At 36.6% G+C, this 20,978-nt stretch overlaps 1 protein-coding gene across 2 annotated transcripts in view; it reads right to left on the minus strand.

Moving 5' to 3' along the window:
* Positions 1-213: 213 nt before the first annotated feature.
* The window catches only part of RAD54B (RAD54 homolog B), a 100,291-nt gene continuing 79,526 nt past the window's right edge, over positions 214-20,978 (minus strand). For both annotated transcript variants that reach the window (XM_001088870.5, XM_077943866.1), the window contains 6 exons: positions 19,072-19,362; positions 14,628-14,800; positions 8,035-8,296; positions 6,458-6,524; positions 6,072-6,269; positions 214-618 (listed from right to left, as the gene is read on the minus strand). In XM_001088870.5, the coding sequence (XP_001088870.1) occupies positions 401-618; positions 6,072-6,269; positions 6,458-6,524; positions 8,035-8,296; positions 14,628-14,800; positions 19,072-19,362 (1,209 nt within the window). In that variant the 3' untranslated portion in view covers positions 214-400. The remainder of the gene's footprint in view (positions 619-6,071; positions 6,270-6,457; positions 6,525-8,034; positions 8,297-14,627; positions 14,801-19,071; positions 19,363-20,978) is intronic.

Raw genomic sequence — 20,978 nt, forward strand, 5'->3', positions numbered from 1 at the left:
CTCTTCCTCCTTTGAGCTACATTTTAAACTTACCAAGTTTTTCAGTTGTTTCAAACATCTAATATTTCTAATCAGATTAGTTTTCCCAAAGACAGAGACTAAGTATTTTTACCTTTTTATATTCCTCATAACAATTTCTCAGTAAATACTTAATGAAAGCATATTAATCAAGGAATTATTAACAATTATACAATGATAAAAGCACATCTTTAATTTTTCATTTAAACGTTTAATATTTACAAAAACTTAAACCACTCAATTTTGACTGTTGTATCAAAAGTAATATATTTTGCAACACATATTGTAATTTAAATAATTCTATTAATTTTCAAATAGTACATTTAATTACCATACTAATTTTCAAAAGAAGAGCAATGGAATGTCATGAAGTAATCTTTCATTATGTGCCAGTAGCTTGAGTGGTTATATTCTGAAAAATGAATGACACATTTTCTGTTATTCTTTCAAGAAAAGGATCTGTAATTTTTAAATGATCTCCAGAAAAATGTTTCCATTGCTTCAGCTGGGACATAGAAAGAGGTTTCAGGGAGTTAGATTTCTGGTGATGTGGACCAAGTTGACAATCTCTAGAGACAATGAATTTTTCCAACGAATCACCTGCAATAAGTAAAACAATGAGAAAATCCTTAGGCAAGCCAATATCCTACTAAATACAATACTTTTTTGTTTCATGATACTTCGTTTATGTGATTTATTACATTTGATCACCATGGTTCAAGTTAAGACAAATTCATTCATTCTTTTTACAAACATTTATAAATTATTTACTATGTACTGAGTTAAACAGTAAAGGTAAAATGATGAAGAAACACAGGCATGGTCTCTGACTTAAAGGACCTTACAGTCTAGTGGGAGAGATATATATTAAATAAATAATCATCCAAAAAAATGTATTACAAGTTCAAAATCCCTTGCCTAAAACCTGTGGGGCCAGATATGTTTCCAAATTCAGAATATAATTCGAACAATCTGGGTCAGCATTCCATAATGAAACTCATCAACATTCTGTAGCAAGTCACAGTCTTACAAAATGAGTTAAATAAAAACTATCGATAAACTCACATCAATTTAGGTAAGGTTTTGCCACAAATAATTTTGTCACAAATTTATGAAGAAAAAAAAAATCTTTTGAGCTTTCTAGATTTCAGAATTGAAGATAAGGGACTGTGGAGCTGAATTACAAACAGAGGTAAGGGTATGAAGGAAAGATACAGGGAACTACCTTACATATGACAAGAGAAGTTGACTTGGTCTGGAAGGTAAGTGAAGGGCACCCTGAGGAAATGTTCTATTAAGATCTGAAAGATGAGGAGGAAAGAACTAGATGGAGAAGAAAGATAAAGCATTCCACGATAAGCACATTAAAAAGCTATGAAAAGGAAGGGGCACTGGCATAATCAAGCAATTGATAGGAGCCTATGCAATTAGAGCCTATAGAGTAAAAGCAAAGAATAATGCAAGAGAAGTTAAGTAATGCAAGGTGATGCAAGTATTCAAGGGCTGGATTATGCAAAACATGAATGGCAGAGGCCAGCCGTTATTCACCAAATCCATTTCTCTTTCCTCCAGGGCACTTAGTCACCTTTCCCAGCCTCCCTTACAGTTAGAAACTGCCACTGTGTCTGGCCTATGGAATGCAGCTATGTCACTTCCAGATCTGAACTATAAATATACTTCAAACTGAACAATTTTCTACTTTATCTCTTCTCTCATTGCTGGCTGGCAGATGCAGGGGAACCCAGCAGAGGACTCTAAGGTCCAAAGGGATGGAAGAGCTCCAAGTGGAAGAACCCTGGATCACAAAATTACTTTATGAAAGGCTGTCCACTAAATGCCCACAATGACCTGTTACACAAATGAGAAACATATTTCTATTGTATTAGACCATTGTGCTTTTTTAGTTTGTTACAGCATTTAGACTGCCCAAACTTAGTATCTATCCTAAGAGCAACAGGAAGCTATTGAAGGTTTTATTTTTTTAACCTTTTAATTATGGGAAATTTCAAATAAATATAATATATATATAGCATGTATCATTTCACTAATAAACATTTCATTCTACATTTCTAAAAGATAAACACTTCTTTGAAATTTTATCACACCTAAAAGAAAAGCCTCAAGTCATTCCTTAATATCATCAAATCCTTGTCAGTATTCATAATCATTGAGGTTTTAAGAAAAGAGACGACAAGATTGCTTCAAAAATTAGCAGATAATAGAATAACACCTGCAAAGTACTGACCAAAAAAACCTCTGGCTAACTAAGAGCCAGTATTAGGCCCTTGTTAAAAATAAAAAATGAAAAGACAGTAGAAATAAATAAAAATACCTTAATAATTATAAATGCAAACAAACTAAATATTCTCACTAAAACAAAATATCAGACTGGACAAAAAATAAAATCCAGCTTTATGCTGTTGACAATAGATACCTAAAATATAAGAACATAGACAGATTTAAGGTAAACAGATGGGAAAAAATAGACCAGACAAATCCCAACGATAAGAAAGCTAGTTTCATATGTTAAGACAAAATGAAACAAAAGGCATTAGGGATAAGGCAATCACTACATAACAATAAAATAGAGAAACCATAATGAAAAACAAATTTCACAAGGAAGATATAAAATATATGAAGCAGAAAATTATAAAAATAACAATAGTTTTGTCTAATCCACCATCATAGTTTCATATTTTAATATATTTATTTGAATAATAGATATACCTAACAAAAAATTAGGTTGTTAATGTTTTAAATGGGCAAACAATATAAAGAGATGGTTCACATAAAGGAAGTATGGTTCTTAAACTTAGGAAAAGCTCAGCTTCATTCATAATAAGAGAATAGCATATTAAAACTATACCAATATATTATTTTCTTACTATCAGATTGGCAAAAATACAAGCATTTGATAATCCACTAACCTGGCAAGGCTATGGGAAAATAGACATTCTAGTGTATTTCTGGGGGTGTGTAAATTGACACAACATCCAACAAAGGGCATTTTGGCAGTATCTATCAAAATTACAAATGTACATATTCTCTGACTCAGCAATACTAAAAATTTACCTTATAGGTATACTTGAAGATATTCAAAATGATACATGAATAAAATACACACCTATGGGAAATAACCTAATTGTACATCTGTGGATGATATGGTTTGGCTCTGTGTCCCCACCCAAATCTCATCTTGTAGCTCCCATAACTCCCACGTGTTGTGGGAGGGACCCAGTGGGAGATGATTGAATCATGGGGGCAGGTCTTTCCTGTGCTGTTCTTGTGATAATGAATGGGTCTCATAAGATCTGAAGGTTTTAAAAATGGGAGTTGCCCTGCACAAGCTCTCTTTTTGCCTGCCACCATCCATGTAAGATGTGACTTGCTCCTCCTTGCCTTCTGCCATGATTGTGAGGCCTCCCCAGCTATGTGGAACTGTGAGTCCAATTAAACCTCTTTTTTTTTGTAAACTGCCCAGTCTCAGGCATGTCTTTATCAGCAGTGTGAAAACAGACTAATATAGTGGGGGATAGATAAATTATGATATATCTATACACTGGAAGATTATATAGCTGAGAAAAAAAAGAATGAGGAAACTCTGTAACAATACGGAAAGATCTCAAGATACGCTATTGAGTGAAAAAAGGTACAGAAATATACGTATAACATGCTATAATTTATTGGGAGGAAAACTGGGCAAGAATATATATGTAGAGTGGCTTATATATGCATACATATATATCTGGAAGGATACACAAAAAAACTAATACTGGTGGTTTCTTTTGATGTAGAAGGCTAAAAATTAGGGAGATAAGGGTAGAGTGGTAGGAAGAGTTTTCACCATGTACATTTTATATTTTTAAATAATTGAGTCATGTAAATGTATTACCAATTCAAAAGTTAAATTAGTCATTTTTGAAATCTATAAAAGAAAAAATGGATTATATAACAAAATCTGGCTAATATGACAGAATTCTGCACTAGGCAATTGAGAGGATATACATGATTTCCCTGCACAAAAGAAATATTTACAAAAAATGACCACATACTAGACCATACCCCAAGTCTCTATAATTACCAAAGAATCCGTATCATGGATTCTATTTCTGACTACAGAGCATTAGCAAGAATTTGGTAACAAAAACTAAAATACATTTTAAAGCATACTTTTAAATAACTCATAAGTCAAAGAAGAAATCATAATGAAAAAACAAAATATTTAGAAATGAATAATGAAAGACTGTATATCAAAATTATGGGCAGCTTAGAGAAAAATGTATAGTCTTAAATATCCACTTCTTTGAAGAGAAGACTGAAAAATCATTAAGCTAAGTATTAACCTTAATTATTAGAAAAAGAACATTAGAGTAAATACAAGGAAAAAGGAAAAGAGAAATTATTAAAACAGGAAAAAATTTAATAGGGAGGATAAAGTGTTAATACTTTTAATTACCAAAATGGTTATGAAGAAAGAGAAAATCTGAAAACATTTCTCTGAAGTTTAAATTCTACCCACTAAAAAATAAAAATATAGCCGGGCGCGGTGGCTCAAGCCTGTAATCCCAGCACTTTGGGAGGCCGAGACGGGTGGATCACGAGGTCAGGAGATCGAGACCATCCTGGCTAACACGGTGAAACCCCGTCTCTACTAAAAAATACAAAAAACTAGCCGGGCGAGATGGCGGGCGCCTGTAGTCCCAGCTACTCGGGAGGATGAGGCAGGAGAATGGCGTAAACCCCGGAGGCGGAGCTTGCAGTGAGCTGAGATCCGGCCACTGCACTCCAGCCCGGGCGACACAGCGAGACTCCGTCTCAAAAAAAATAAATAAATAAAAATAAAAAAATAAAAATAAAAATATATACATATTTTAGCTACTATAAATATTGTATATTGTTATAATTACATATTGTGCATGATTATATTTATTACATTTAGTTATTAGTTATATATTTATATATAAATATGACACATAACTAATAAATATAATCATATATAATTTATATGACAAATAACTAATAAACTAATAAGCTTCTATTGTACCTAAAGAGAAACATTTATATAAAGAAACATTTACATAAAAAAGAAACATCTATATAAAATATATTTTATGTTTACATAAAATCTAAATTCTTCCATCTTAGTCTTATATAGTCTAACTTCTTCAACCTATCTTAATATAATTTATCAAGTAACTTTCAACTACTAGACATTGATTGCTCAAGTCCTACTCCTGATTTAGTTTCTTTTTGAATGGTGTCTATTCTGGAGGGTCAATTTTCAGCTTTACTTAAGCAGCACTAGCAGTTACATGAAGTACTGAGAAGTACGGTGGCCCATGCTTCTGAGTGCCTCAGAAAATATGACCCCATTATGAATAAATTCTGTACAACATAAACAACAAGATTATTCTGTCAACTGTATTTTTTTTGTGGAAGAGAAATAGGGATTAAAACCATTTTTCTGGCTGGAAGCGGTGGCTCACACCTGTAATCCCAGCACTTTGAGAGGCTGAGGTGGGCAGATTGCTGGAGCCCAGGAGTTCGAGACTAGTGTGAGCAACATGAAGAAATCTTGTCTCTACAAAAAATACAAAAATTAGCCACGTGTGGTGGTGTACACTTGTAGTCCCAGCTACTCAGGAGACTGAAGCTGGAAGATTGCTTGAACCCAGGAGGCGGACGTTGCAGTGAGCCATGATTGCGCCACTGTACTCCAGCCTGGGTGACAGAGCAACAGAGCCAGACCTTGTCTCAAAAAAAAAAAAAATTCTAACTCCAAAGCCATTACATCAGGATTTGAAAGATTTTCCTAAATAAGTTCAATTTTTCACAAGTGAGTCAGAAATAAAAAGCTAAAATTGAGAGACTAAGGTTCTACTGAATATTTTCACAAATATCTCTATCTGGCAGCTGCCCTATGAGCTGAGAAAAAAATAAAACTAACATATGCAAATGGTAAATATTATAAAGTTATTCTTTAAATATTTTCAACTGCTAATGAGAAATAAATTAACTTTACTACATAGTTACAGAATTAAAATATAACTAACCTGTATGAACTTCTCCTGTACACTCACAGTCAAGCAGGTCATGAGTAACACAATCTGAACTTTCATGTAATGTGAACAAATTTTTAAGTTCTTCTACTGAAAACTGAATATGTTCAGATGTCTTGGTGAGGTCGACAACTGCCCCACAAAGACCTTGCTTACTGATCTGCCTTTGATAGATCTTTTCTTCTATTGTACCTAAAGAGAAAACATTCATCAGATTTCCTTCAGATCTTTATGTTCATTGTTTTTGTTGGGTAAAATGTTTATTAACATACTAGTTAACAAAATAACAATATATTCCTGACACTGAAGCACAGGCTAACAAAAAATAATTTTAATTATTCAAAGGGTATACATTTTTTGTCACACTGAAGGGTTGTTACCTGTGGTGAGGAGTCTGTAAATATGTACAGGATATTTCTGACCGTCTCTCCATACTCTAGACATTGCCTATAGAAAATAGGTGAGAATTCTGAGAGTACAGTAGAAACTGATGGCCCTTTCCACATATGCAATTTGCAGAAATATGTTTTAAATAAGGAATTCTGTATTTTACATATAGCTTCAAAAAACATCCCAGGTGTGCCAAGTATGCCCTACTTCATAGCTTTTTCTTAGCAGAAAGAAAGGGATGAGTGAACACTTACTATGATACTGTAAAATAACTACAGGGGTATCATGCAACAGTGAGAGAATATATCTTCATCAATGGGACAGTGAGTATGGACAGCAAGAATGGAAAGAACCAAGTGTAGCATGGGCTTGGTGGTTCATTCTCAGTCCAAATAGCTAAAGATTTGCCCCTGAAAAGTACCTAGGATACAAGTAATCAGCTAAGGCTCTAGGTGGATTCCTGTGGTTTAAAGATTTATCAATGATACTGTGCAATAAAGTGTTAATGTTCAAACTCTGCACATTTCAAATAAAAATCTGGCCTTCAACCAACTTCTAAGAGATCATCTCTAGGCCTTTGGAATGTCCTGTCTGATATGAGTGTCTGTTTACCAGAAGCCTTGGGCCACACTAGATAGTTTATGCTAGCAATGTGATATGGTGGGGCCTTAGGCCATGTATTTCGATTTCTGGAGGCTAAAGACTGATTAACTAAGGTCAGTCATGCAGGTGTTCCATGTCTACAGGACTAATCCCAAACAAAATTCTGGACACCAAGACTTGGGTGAACTTCCCTGGTTGACAATATTCTATATGCACTGACACTCACCCATGCTGACAGAATTAAGTGTTGTCCATAAAACTCCACTGGGAGAAAACAACTGGAAGCTTGTGCCTGGTCTCTCTTGGACTCTGCCCTGGACTCAGTATCTTTTCCTTACCGATTTGAGTATCGCTTACTATAACGTAACATAACTGTGAGTATAGCTGCTTTTCTCAGTTGAGTCCTTCTAGTGAATCATTAAACCTGAGGGTTGTCTTGGGATCCCCTAATGCACATATCGACTGAGGTGCAAACCTACGGGTAGAAAACTCAAGGTACAAAAAGATGGTCTGTACTCTAAAGAAAACCAAAGGCTTCTCAAATATTTTCCTAAATACGTCACTTTTATACCCTCACTGTAGCCTGCATAAACACTAATCATAGCATCCATAACATTTATTGTCTTCACCTGATGGTCATGAACATCCTAAAGGCCCAACTCTGCAGTAAACTAGAACCTGGAGGCATACAGGTTTAGGTCTGAATCCTGGCTCTGCATCTTACAAGCTGTGGGATCTAGAATAAGCTTCCATATCTTCATCTGTAAAATGGGACTACTAATATCCATCCTTGTAGGCTTGTTAGGAAGATTAAATAGATGGAAAGCACTTAGCAGAGTGCCTCATACAAAATAAGGGCTCTTTATATAGTGGTTATTATATATCATCATCATCTTTGTATCCTCAATAGGCATTGTATCCTCAGGCATTCAATAATATCTATTTAATGCATAAATATTCTTACCTGAATATCAGTGGCTGGATTCCAATCAATGTCATAGAGAATTAAGTGAGATCCTCCAATAAGGTTAAGTCCTACACCACCAGCTTTTGAACTTAACAAAAAAATAAAAACAGAAGAGTGTTGACTATTAAAGCCATCAACAATCTGCTGCCTTTGAGAGATTGGTGTTTGTCCATCAAGTCTTGTATAAGCATATCCATGACGCTTACATACTTCTTGTAAAATATTCAAGGTTTGTGTATAGTTGGATACCAACACCACCCTGTCAATCAAAAAGAAAAATTCTTTAGATAAATTTAAAGGCAGCATTAGATATTCTTAGTTGAAAGAAAATACCACAATATTATCACTGACATTGAGAGAACATGCAACAATGACCTAGTACAATTAAAACATAGGTACTCCTGCATATTCCATTTAAAGTCAATATCTAAACTTCCAGTTTTAAGATAGTGTGGCAAAGACCTTTCTGCCTTCTTCATCTCTCTGAGGTTCACTCTAAAAACTGCAAGAGAATGAGTAAAATACAAAAATGAACAGAAACTAACTCTGAAGATATTTGAAAACAAAAAGCATAATGAAGCAGTCACCTGCTTAGGAGTATACAGGTGATGCCTACATGCCCAAAGAGGGAGATTCCAATAAGAAGCAAATGAAAGTTCATTTGCACCACAGAATCTTGCCAAGGTACCTTAGAAGGAAGGAGTTTAGACTGAACTATTAAAACATTGGTACATAGAACCCAGGCCCTGCTCCTATGTGATCAGTTGACTTTTCTTTCTCAAATAAAGTATTTATTATCTGGAGAAAATAAACCAAAGAAACTTAGACCAGGGAACTGACTGTAGAAGGCAGGAGAGCCAATGTAGTGGCTTATGCCCGTAGCCCCTGCTGCTCAGGAGGCTAAAACAGGAAGATCACTTGAATCCAAGAGTTTCAGTCCAGCCTGGACAATAGAGCAAGACCCTGTCTTTAACAACAACAACAACAACAACAAAATGTGTTAATGAAAGACTAGATACTGAATAAGATCCCTCTACCCTTTTCCTGTCAACTCTCAGAATACCAACAGCCAGGCACCCCACATGCCAGTCCAAGGAAGACATTACTAAAGGATTCATCTATGGAAATACTTAAATGATTCCACAGAAAAGATCCACAGATAGGGAGTCCCCAAATTAAAAAGCCAGCTTGCTGCCTGATTACCCAATGATGGTTATTAGTCAACGAGCCCTGCCTATCCACACAGTGTTCAATTAATGTTTTACTGCTTCACTGTTAACTGTGGACACCAAGGAACATCAGCTATTTGAAGTGAGCTTCAACATGAAAAGGAAAAATCAAAATAAACAAGACACCTGAATTAAACAGAACAATGAAAAAAACAGAAGATAACTCTCTGAAAATAATTAATGTCCTCAAACAAGAGCTATCTACCCTTCAATGGAAGAGGATGCAATTTTTCAAAAGGAACAATCAAGAATTAGAAAAATATCTTAGAAATGTAAAATGATAGACAAAATAAAGTTTTAACACGAGAGCTTTAAGATAATAATATGAGAGTTTGCCAGGAAATACATTAAGAAGAAAAAGTGATGACCAGTAGGAGAGAAAAAAAGAATTAGAGAATCAACTCATGAGGTTCAATATCTGACTGACAGGAATTCCAAAGAAAACACGAAATTCTTTTAAGAGAGAGAAAGGATACTTCCTAGACATGGAGCCTTCAGATAAAAAGGACCTACTAAAAAGTTCCCAGCTCAATTAATAAAATGAAGACTCATATTAAGGCATATCAAGATTATAACTCAAAGTATGAAGAATGAATAAAAGTTGCTCAATGTTTGATGAAGAAAAATAGGTCATATGTAAAAGAATCGAAATTTGAAAATCATCAGAATTCTCAAAAGCAACTGTAAAAACTAGAAGACAACATGTATAGCAATGTCTTCAAAATTCTAAGGGAATACTATTTTGATCTAGAAGTTTATGACAAGGGAAGTTGTCAGTCAAGTGCTAGGGTAGAATAAAGACAGTTTCAGATGCGCAAGAAGTCAAAAAGATTAATCTTCCATCTTTCTTTCTTAGGAAACTACTGTGAGATGTGCTCCAGCAAAATGTGAAATTCAGAAAATAGAAAACCAACACAGAAGAGGAAAAAAGTGAATTTATAAGTTAATATGATTTGGCTCTGTGTCTCCACCCAAATCTCATCTTGAATTATAATCTCCGTAATCCCCATGAGTTCAGCGAGGGACCAGGTGGGAGGTGACTAAATCATGGGGGCAGTTTCCCCCATGCTGTTCTCGTGATAGCGAGTGAGTTCTCACCAGAGCTGATGGTTTTATAAGGCAGTTTTCCCTGCTCTTGCTAGCTCTCTCTTTCCTGCCAGTCTGTGACGAAGGTCTTTGCTTTCTCTTTGTCTTCTGCCATGATTATTAAGTTTCATGAGGCCTCCCCAGCCATATGGAACTGTGAGTCAATTAAACCTCTTTCCTTTATAAATTACCCAGTCTCAGGTATTTCTTTATAGCAGTGTGAAAACGGACTAATGCATAGGTGATGGCTTTTTAAAAGTCCCAGGATGCCGGGCGTGGTGGCTCACGCCTGTAATCCCAGCACTTTGGGAGGCTGAGGTGGGTGGATCACCTGAGGTCAGGAGTTTGAGACCAGCCTGGGCAACATGGTGAAACCCCATCTCTACTAAAAATAAAAAAAATTAGCCAGGTGTGGTGGCATCTGCCTGTAATCCCAACTACTCGGGAGGCCGAAGCACGAGAATCACTTGAACCCAGGAAGCAGAGGTTGGAGTAAGCCGAGATCACGCCACTGCACTCCAAGGTCAGGAGACCATCCTGGCTAACATGGTGAAATCCTGTCTCAACTAAAAATACAAAAAATTAGCCGGGTGTGGTGGCGGGTGCCTGTAGTCCCAGCTACTCAGGAGGCTGAGGCAGGAGAATGGCATGAACCCGAAGGCGGAGCTTGCAGTGAGCTGACATTGCGCCACTGCACTACAGCCTGGGCAACAGAGCAAGACTCCATCTCAAATAAATAAATAAGTCCAGGATGACAGCTGTGTAGCAATATTAGAGATCAGTTCAAATTGTAGCAGGAAGACAAAGGACTCACAGAGGAAAGACAAAGAAAATACAGAGGCACCTAGAGACCACAGTGGTACCCTGTTATCTGCAGATCTGCTTTCCACTGTTTCAGTTACCTGCAGTCAACCTTGGTTCAAAAATATTACACACAGTAAGGTATTTTGAGAGAAAGAGAGAATGCACATTCACATAACTTTCACTGCAGTATACTGTTATGATTGTTCTATTTTATTATTATTGTTGTTAATCTCTTACTGTGCCTAATTTATAACTTTATCACTGGTATGTATGTACATGAAAAAACAATCCATATAGGGCTTGGTAGTATCTGTGGTTTCAGGTATGCCTTCCGGGTCTTGGAATGTATTCCCGAGGATAAGATGGGGATTCCCAAGGATAAGATGGCCAAAAAGCACATTAAAAGACGCTCAATATCACTAATCATTAGAGAAATGCAAATCAAAACAACAATGATATACCACCTCCCACCCACTAGGATGACTATTATCAAAAAAATAGAAAGTAGCAAAGATGGTAAGGAGATAGAGAAATTTGAACCCTGTGCACTGTTAGTGGAAATGAAAATGGTGCAGTCCACTATGAAAAACAGTATGGCAGTACTTCCAAATATTAAAAATAGAATTACCATATGACCCAACAATTCCACTTCTGGATTTATACCTAAAAGAATTTAAAATGGGGTTTTGAAAAGTTATTTGTACACCCATGTTCACAGCAACATTATTCACAACAGCCAAAAAGTGGAAGCAACCCAAGTGTTCATCAATAGATGAATGGATAAACAAAACGTGGTATATACACACAATGGGACATTGTTTAGCCTTAAAAAGGAAATTCTGACACATGCTACAACATGGATACACCTGGAGGACATTATATTAAGTGAAATTGGTCAGTAACATAAAGAAAAAAAACTATATGAATCCACTTACATGAGGTATCTAGAACAGTCAGAGTCAGAGAGTAGAAGGGTAGTTCAGGTGTTAAGGGAGGGGAAAGTAAGGAGTTGGTATTTAACAGATACAGCATTTCAGTTTTGTTTGCAAGATGCAAAGAGTTCTGAACATTGGTTGCACCAGAATGTGAATGTACTTAACACTACAGAATTATACATACAAAAATGGTTAAGATGGTAAGTCTATGTTATGTCTCTTTTACCACAATTTTTTTTAAAGAAAGGGCCATCTCTTCAGATAACGTGAAGCAACAGAACAAAGATCCAGCCTATGCCACTTATGAAAGTGTAGCTTCTCCTCCAATGAAACATGGTAGGATTTAAGTTTCTTAGGGACCCACAAGGAGTCAAAATGACCATCACACCTATAATCCCAACACTTTGGGAGGCCGAGGTAGGCAGATTGCTTGAGCTCAGGAGTTAAGAGACCAGCCTGGGCAACATGGTGACCCCATCTCTACAAAAATACAAAAATTAGCAGGGAGTGATAGCACATTCCTGTAATCCCAGCTATTTGGGAAGCTGAGGTGGGAGGATCGCTTGGGCCTGGGAGGTCAAGGCTGCAGTGGGCCAAGATCGCACCACTGCACTCCAGCCTGTGCCCCAGAGTGAGACCCTGTCTCAAGATAAAGAGAAAATACCACCCCAACTTCAATCCCCGAATATTATTTTTATTTTTCTTAATCATTATATTTTTCTTTATTCCTTTCTTCCTTCTTGCCACAAGAGGGAACTTTCCCCTATGACATCTTCAAAGATACATTCTCACACCTATATTCAAACTGTATCTCTTCTCATTTCCTCTAAAACTCTTTTCACTCATTATCCTTTGTCCAATAACAACCAACTATCCCGCCCACCCTTCAGAGAAGAGAAAAAAAAAATCCAGTTAAAAAAATAATAATAAGATAATAAAAAGATATAAATAGAAGCTGAAGTGAAAGTTTGCACTCTTAAACTGGGTCACAATCTGCATATATACATCTCACATGTCCTTTTGCACATATCAAATATTATCTAATAAAACATGTGAGAAGAGCTCCATTAGAGGTAGGTACAGCATGCTATGAGAGTACAGAGGAGGGGAATCTAAATCTGAGACAGGAGAAAGCATGTGAGCTGAGTCTTGTTGTTGTTGTTGTTGTTGTTATTGTTTTGTAGAAAAGGGGTCTCACTCTGTCACCCAGGCTGGCCTCCAATGCCTGGCCTCGAGCAATCCTCCCACGTTAGCCTCCCAAAGTGCTGGGATTATAGGTATAAGCAATCGCACTTGGTCTGTTGAGCTGAGTCTTAAGAAGGAGAAAAAGTTGGCCAGAAGAATGAGAAGCAGAGGTAAGCTAGACACAGAAACCTGCAACATGTAAGAGCACAGCAGAAGTGGGCAAACTCACAGGTTCTGCAGGGGGTTTGGTATGACTGGACCACATGGTATGTGTGAAGGAGTGATGAGAGATGAGGCTGGAAAAGGAGGCATTAACCATATCATGAAGAGTCTTGCCTAATGTGGTAAAGAATTTAGAAATTTCTGGAAGACAAGTGGGAGTCTTCAAATGATCTTTTAAGAAAAGGAGTGACATGTTTATATTTATATTTTAGAAATACAATTCAGGGCAATGTTGAGTATGTCAGGGGGCTGAGAGTAACAGGAAGTAGCTTATAAGAGACTATCGTAACCCAAATCAGTAATTTTAAGAATCAAAACAAAAATCTTGGTACCAGAAAAATGAGGATGGATTCTTTAAATTAAAAAATAAAATCAACAGAATTTAGTGACTGACATTGTGGGATAAATGAAGAAGAAAAGTGAGTTTATAATAATTTCCAGGGTTTTTGTTTGCATTATGGTACCAAGGAATAATGGGACAAGATCAGGCTTGCAATAATGATGGTTTTGTCACATGGTTTGGACATGGGAAGTGTGATGTACTATAGGACATCAAGATAGATTTAGATGTCCATTCAACACTTAAAAATAAAGATGTAGAAATTAGAAGAGAGGAATGAAGTGATATAAATTTCCTTCAATATTATATGCATTTGGTATACAAGAAGATATAAAATATATAGTCATTCTAAAAAAAATACACACACACACACACACACAGGACCACATGGGATAGTCGTGTGTATGTGTGAGTGCAATAGTTGAAAGTACAGGGAGTAGAGCACTCAGGAAATAGGTTAAGAGTGAGAAAGTTAAAGAGAAAATCCTAAGGTGTATCAATATTTAAGAAACAGTAAAAGAAGAAAGGATTCTGAAGAAAATTGAGAAACAAGCATTACATATCGGAAAATATCACTAGGTTTTTAAACTACATATGTTTAGTTTTTCTTAAAACTTATAGACACATTGTTAATTACAAGTTTACGAAATACTAGAAGCTAACCATATTCCCAAAGAAGAAAACAACTTATTTTTTATGTTTTCTTATTTTAAAAGGGAAGTAGGAAGTAAAGACATAGTGCAAACTAAAACTCTATGAGCACTTATAAGTTTGTTAAATTGATCTTACTTTTCAGTAGGTCGAAGTTCGTGGATAACCGCTAAGAGCTTGGACAGCACCTGTAGTTTTCCTGACTCCTTTTCAGTAAACAGGAGAGGGTTATAGTCAGCAGGAAACACACTTAGCAAGCCTTTGTATAGACTCTTTTCTTCATTTTTATCACAAGTTGAGCATTCTTTTTCCTATTCAAAATGACGATTATTAATGCTGGCTCATGTTTGTTTTTTTAATTAGGAGGGGAAAACGCTAAAATTATAGAGGGAAAAAGGTGAAGATTAACAGCTATCTGAAAAGTCCAAGAAACTATTAGGAAATCTTTATAGGTCATGATTTGATCATTTTTGAAAAAAGTAACATGCATTCTACTGAGTTAGTTACAGAGCAGTTCTAACGCAATCTCATGATGCCTGCTACCTTCACCCTGCAAGTGTAGTATTAATATTTCCCACATGTAACTACAGGAAGTAGGAGCAGACGAAGAAAGGAGAGGGAAATAAAGGGCAAATGGTGATACAAAATCCATTCTCTCCAAACGCTAACATTTTGCATCTTTGATAAATCTTTTTCTCTTTTCCTCTTTTCCTCTCTCTCCTTCCCTCCTTATTAGTATTCTCTCCTGAATCGTGGGCTTCATACAACACCTTTATATCCAAAAACAAGCATGATTGTTTACTTAACCTTACCAGTTTCTTCTGTAAGAAGGAAGAAGTTCACCAATAAATTAACAGAGAAAGTTATTCTTACTTATAACAATAATTTTTGTTTATTTCACCAGTAGTTGTAGAATAAATTTATTCCAAGGTGATTATCAGCACCTCTGAAATTCCCCCTCCAAAACTGCCTAGCTGATATGTGATCATATAACTAGAGATCAGAGATATTAATGATTAAATCACTTTTTCGGTTAAATTCCTAGGATTGGCAGGTCTCTTAACTCTCTCCCATATTTACCAGATTTATCACTGTTTCTGAAACTTTGTTCAACCTATACCCCTTGTCTGGAATACTTTTCATTTTGCTGCTCAATTATTCCAATCCTATAAATTGCTGCTCAATTATCCCAATCCTATAAATCCTAAATAAAGACCCAGTGCAAATTCTACCTGATTATTCATAGCCTTTGTTTGCACTGAGTTTTAACCTTTAAGGTTACACAGTACACTTCAGCTTTGACCTTATCTAATTGAGCAGTTAATGATATGCAGTTGACCCTTGAACACATGGGTTTGAACTACGCAAGTCTACTTATATGCAGATTTTCTCCCATCTCTGCTACCACCCCTGAGACAGCAAGGCCAACCCCTCTTCTGCCTCCTCTCCTCTTAGCCTACTCAATGTGAAGAGCTTTGTGAGGATCTACTTCCATTCATTGAATAATATATTGTCTCTTCTTCATGATTTTCTTAATAACATTTTCTTTTTATAGCTTACTTTAGTGTAAAAATACAGTATATAATATACAAAATATGTGTGAACTGACTTTATGTTACTGGTAAGGCTTCTGGTCAACAGTAGGCTATTCGTAGTTCAGTTTTGGGGGAGTCAAAAGTCATACAAGTTATAAAGGGATTTTCAACAGTGCACACAGGGGTCAGCACCCCTAATCCCAGGGTTGTTCAAGATCAAATGACTTTTTTATACTTCACAAATGTTTTCCTGTGTGTTGCACCCCCTCTTTAGTAATACTAGAAACACCTTAAGGGCAGTGAATCCTATGTGAAATGTATAAAAATGCTGGGCACAGAGTACTAATTTTAATTTTGCTTACTGTCAAAATACAGCAATATTTAGGTGTAGTCATTTGATTAAAAATACTAGGAACTTTAAAATATTTCTATCACTGGGACATATGAGGAGAAAGAAGTAGTTGCTGGTTGCTTTAGGTTAGCTCTGCCTACAACTTGGAAAGATCATCAAAGGACCACAGGCCCAGGGTCTAGTACACAGTTTTTCATCTTCAGAAACTTGAATATGATTAAACTGTAGGGAAATTATTCATATTAACCAAATTAAGAGACTGAATAAGTCAGAAAGAAAATTTATTGACCTATGAGACCTGCCTATTTAGACCAATTAGTCTATGCACATGCATTCTGTCCTATGAAAGAATGTCCCCAGGGAAAGTCAAATCGCTAACAGAAGGTGCCTGGTGAATATTAAATCAGAGTACAGGAAGATGGGTGATCTTTTTTTTTTTAAAGAGACAGGGCCTCACAGTGTTGCCCAGACTGGTCTCGAACTCTTGGCCTCAAGTGCATCCTTCCGCCTCAGCCTCTCAAAGTGCTGGGATTACAGGCGTGAGCCACTGCCCTGGCCAAGATGGGCGATCTTAATGCACAAGTTCTTAACAAAGAACACGTATTAGAATGACTTGAGAAGGCTTTTTTTTAAATGCTCATGCCTGGGTCCTACTCTCAAACAAAATTGAATTAATCCATATGTGTTGAGGCCTGGACTAATGTAATTGTAAGAGCTTCCCAGGATATTATAATATGTACCACTAACTAATAATTGACTAATAGATAATATCTTTATACTGTGACAGCCTGATGCAGCATCTCCATCATAGAGATTTACCAGTTCAACTTCTCATATCAAGCTAATCAGGACACTGTCTCTTCTGATTCCATGTAACCCAATACACTTCGGTTATGAGTTATGATATTGTTACTGGTTACGCTCCACTCACATTTCCTAAAGAAAGACCTAACATCTTAATTGAACTAGGGAAACAATCTAGTTTCAATAGAAACACTTACAAGCCATTGCTTAAAGGTTACTTATACATGTAGAAGGCTCATTTCTGCCCTTTTATATCAATTCTTATTTGCTATGAAGTTAGAGAAAAGGCTTTTCTGAATAAATGTCAGACTATAAATTATGTACCCTATTTGAAGTATCTTATGCCTATTATTAGTGACTGCATGGCAACAATGGAGAAACACTCAGAGCCCCCTGCTGCTTTCTTCAAGAATGTACAAACATATTCTAAATTAACTGGTATATTCTGAGCCATTATAAGGTCTTCCTTTTAATGAAGAAATTTTTGGCTATTTTTACTGGGCTTCATGCCCAAATCGTTTAATTTTTATCACTGTATACAGAATTAGTTTTTTTTTAAGTGGTGGCTGGGCGCAGTGGCTCACACCTGTAATCCCAGCACTTTGGGAGGCCGAGGTAGGCGGATCACCTGAGGTCAGGAGTTCGAGACCAGCCTGGCCAACATGGTGAAACCCCGTCTCTACCAAAAATACAAAAATTAGCCAGGCGTGGTGGCAGGCGCCGGTAATCCCAGCTGCTTGGGAGGTTGAGGCAGGAGAATCGCTTGAATGCGGGAGGTGGAGGTTGCAGTGAGCTGAGATCGTGCCATTGCACTCTAGCCTGGGGGACAAGAACAAGACTTCATCTCGATAAATAAATAAATAAATAGCATCAAGTTTCTCTAGAATAAGATTATATATATCTATCTCTGAGCCTCTATTTCCCCATCAAAAAAATGGGGATGGTAATAATATTACTTATTCCATAGAGTTTTGTAAATAATAAATAAAATAACACTAATAAAGTACTTAGTGATTGGTACAGGCTGACCCTCCTTTATCCAAAATACGTGGGAACAGAAGTGGTTCAGATTTCAGATTTTTTCAGATCTTGGAATATTTACATATATATATATATATAGGGCATGGGACACAAGTCTAAACATGAAATTCATTTATATTTCATATATACCTTATACACATACTCTGAAGGTAATTTTATACAGTATTTTTAATAACTTTGTACATGAAACAAAGTCTGTGCACACTTAACATCAGAAAGCAAAGATATCAGGTATGGAATTGCCCACCTGTGATGTCATGTTGGCACTCAAAAAGTTTTGAATTTTGGAGCACTTTGAGTTTCTAATTTCCAGAGTAGGAATGCTCAACCTGTGTATAATGAGTGCTTAATAACTGTTAACTAATATTATTAATACCAAAATGTGATTTTTCCATGGTTTGAGCTTAAGATGATTTTTATTTTCTTTGTGATTTTCCGAATTTTCTAAATTTTATGCAACAATCATGTATCACTTTCAAAATAAGGGAAAAAAATTATTTTTAATGGCAAATTTTGCATTTGTTAGCACCAAACAAACAAAACTGACAGACTATATTAACATAAAATAGGAAGGGAGACCATGGGCAAGCATTAGATAAGGTACCAAAGGGGACTGGCCACAAACTGTAGAAGGTGGTACCTCAAACCCTACTTCAGCTCTACGAAAGTAGACATGCTCTGAAGAACAAGTGAAAGGCTGGATAAGCCTACAGCAGAACCATGCTAGATAGCCTGCAGAGCTTTTCGAAAACCCACAAATGCAACCTCAGAAATTAGCCCTATCTGCCCTCTTAGATTCATATACTATAGAACCATATTCCTGACATAGTTTCAGACACTACGCACTTACCTTTATAGAGTTGAACAAAAGGCAGGGGTGATTGCACAGTTTTTTAAGAGCTCCTATACATATTAGATGGGGACTATTTTCCAACAACCCTTGAAGACAGAACCTGACAACCTGAGAATTTAACAGCTTTCGATAAAGCTCAATCTGTAGTGCTCCTGGTCGGCAAAAGATAACATTCTCTATTTTAGGTGGGAGATATTTATTTATAATTTCTTGGGTTCTTCTAAGGATAAAGAGTCCAGTGAGGCAAGCAAGTTCAGTTGCTCTTCTTTCTCCTAACTCCTTTTCTTCCTGTGGAAAAATAGCAGACTTAAATGAAAGTGTTATAGACAAAAATACACTTAAAATGAACATTAAAGATTTCATAATGATAAACCATTTACTAATTGCTTCCCAACAAATTTTAAAAGAAGAAATAAAATATGAGTATAGGGACAGAAAAACCAACCATGATCTATTTATATGTTTAGCATAACCATTTAATTAAGTGAAGTCACAGTCTCCTAAATAACATAAAATAATGATATATAATTGGTAGAATCTTAGATTCAATGAAATATAGTCTGTATACAACATGTAAACCATAATTTAACCATTGTCCTACCTTTAAAAATGTTTGTTTCCCATTTGTGTTTCCCTTAGTTTGCTTCTTTTTTTTTTTTTTTTTTTTTTGGAGACAGAGTCCCACTCTATCACCCAGGCTGGAGTGCAGTGGCATAATCTCGGCTCACTGCAACCTCCACCTCCCGGGTTCAAGGGAACCTCCTGCCTCAGCCTCCTCAGTAGCTGGGATTACAGTGCACACCACCACATCTGGCTAATTTTTATATTTTTAGTAAAGACAGTGTTTCATGATGTTGGCCAGGCTGATCTTGAACTCCTGACATCAAGTGATCCACCTGCCTTGGCCTCTCAAAGTGCTAGGACTATAGGCATGAGCCACTGTGCCCAGCCGGTTTCTAATATTTTATCCTTACAGCTAAGTTTTTATTTAATTTTTTTTTTTTTTTTTTTGAAACAGAGTCTCACTCTGTCACCCAGGGCTGGGGTGCAGTGATGTGATCTCAGCTCACTACAATCTCCACCTCCCAGACTCAAGCAATCCGCCCACCTCAGCCTCCCCAGTAGCTGGGACCACAGGTACATGCCACCACATCTGGCTTTTTTTTTTTTTTCTGTAGACATAAGGTCACCCTATACCTTATAGCTAAGTTTTTAGTTTTTGGTTTTTTGTTTATTTGTTTTTTGAGATGGAGTTTCACTTTGTCGCCAGGCTAGGGTACAGTGGCATGATCTCAGCTCATTGCAACCTCTGCTGCCCAGGTTCAAGTGATTCTCCTGAGTAGCTGGGACTACAGGCGCCCGCCACCATGCCCAGCTAATTTTTGTATTTTCAGTAGAGACAGGGTTTTCACCATGTTGGCCAGGATGGTCTCGATCTCTTGACCTCGCGATCCACCTCAGCCTCCCAAAGTGCTGGGTTTACAGGAATGAGCCAACACACCCGGCCAGCTAAGTTTTTAAATAAACCTACCATTATTTCTTTATAATAAATTCCTAAAAGGAGTATTGTCAGGCCACAAGATATAGACAATTTTAATGCTTTTGATATACATTGCCAAACTTTCCCCATGTTGTGCCAATGTACATTCCAATCAACTATTTACATTCCAAATAGGAGACTCTTGTCTACAATTGCTACTACTAGTAAATCCAAGTTGGGGAGGTGGTGTACCCCTGCAGTTCCAGCTACTCGGGAGGCAGAGGCAAAAGGATCACTTGAACTCCAGGAGTTCAAGGCCAGCCTGGGCAACACAGAGTGACACCATCTCTAAATAAACAAACACACACCAATAGAAAATTACAAAATCACTTTGGTTATTTTGTTCTACTTTTTTCAAAACTAG

Source organism: Macaca mulatta, chromosome 8 (assembly GCF_049350105.2).
Source record: "Macaca mulatta isolate MMU2019108-1 chromosome 8, T2T-MMU8v2.0, whole genome shotgun sequence".
In the NCBI taxonomy this organism is placed as follows: domain Eukaryota; kingdom Metazoa; phylum Chordata; class Mammalia; order Primates; family Cercopithecidae; genus Macaca; species Macaca mulatta.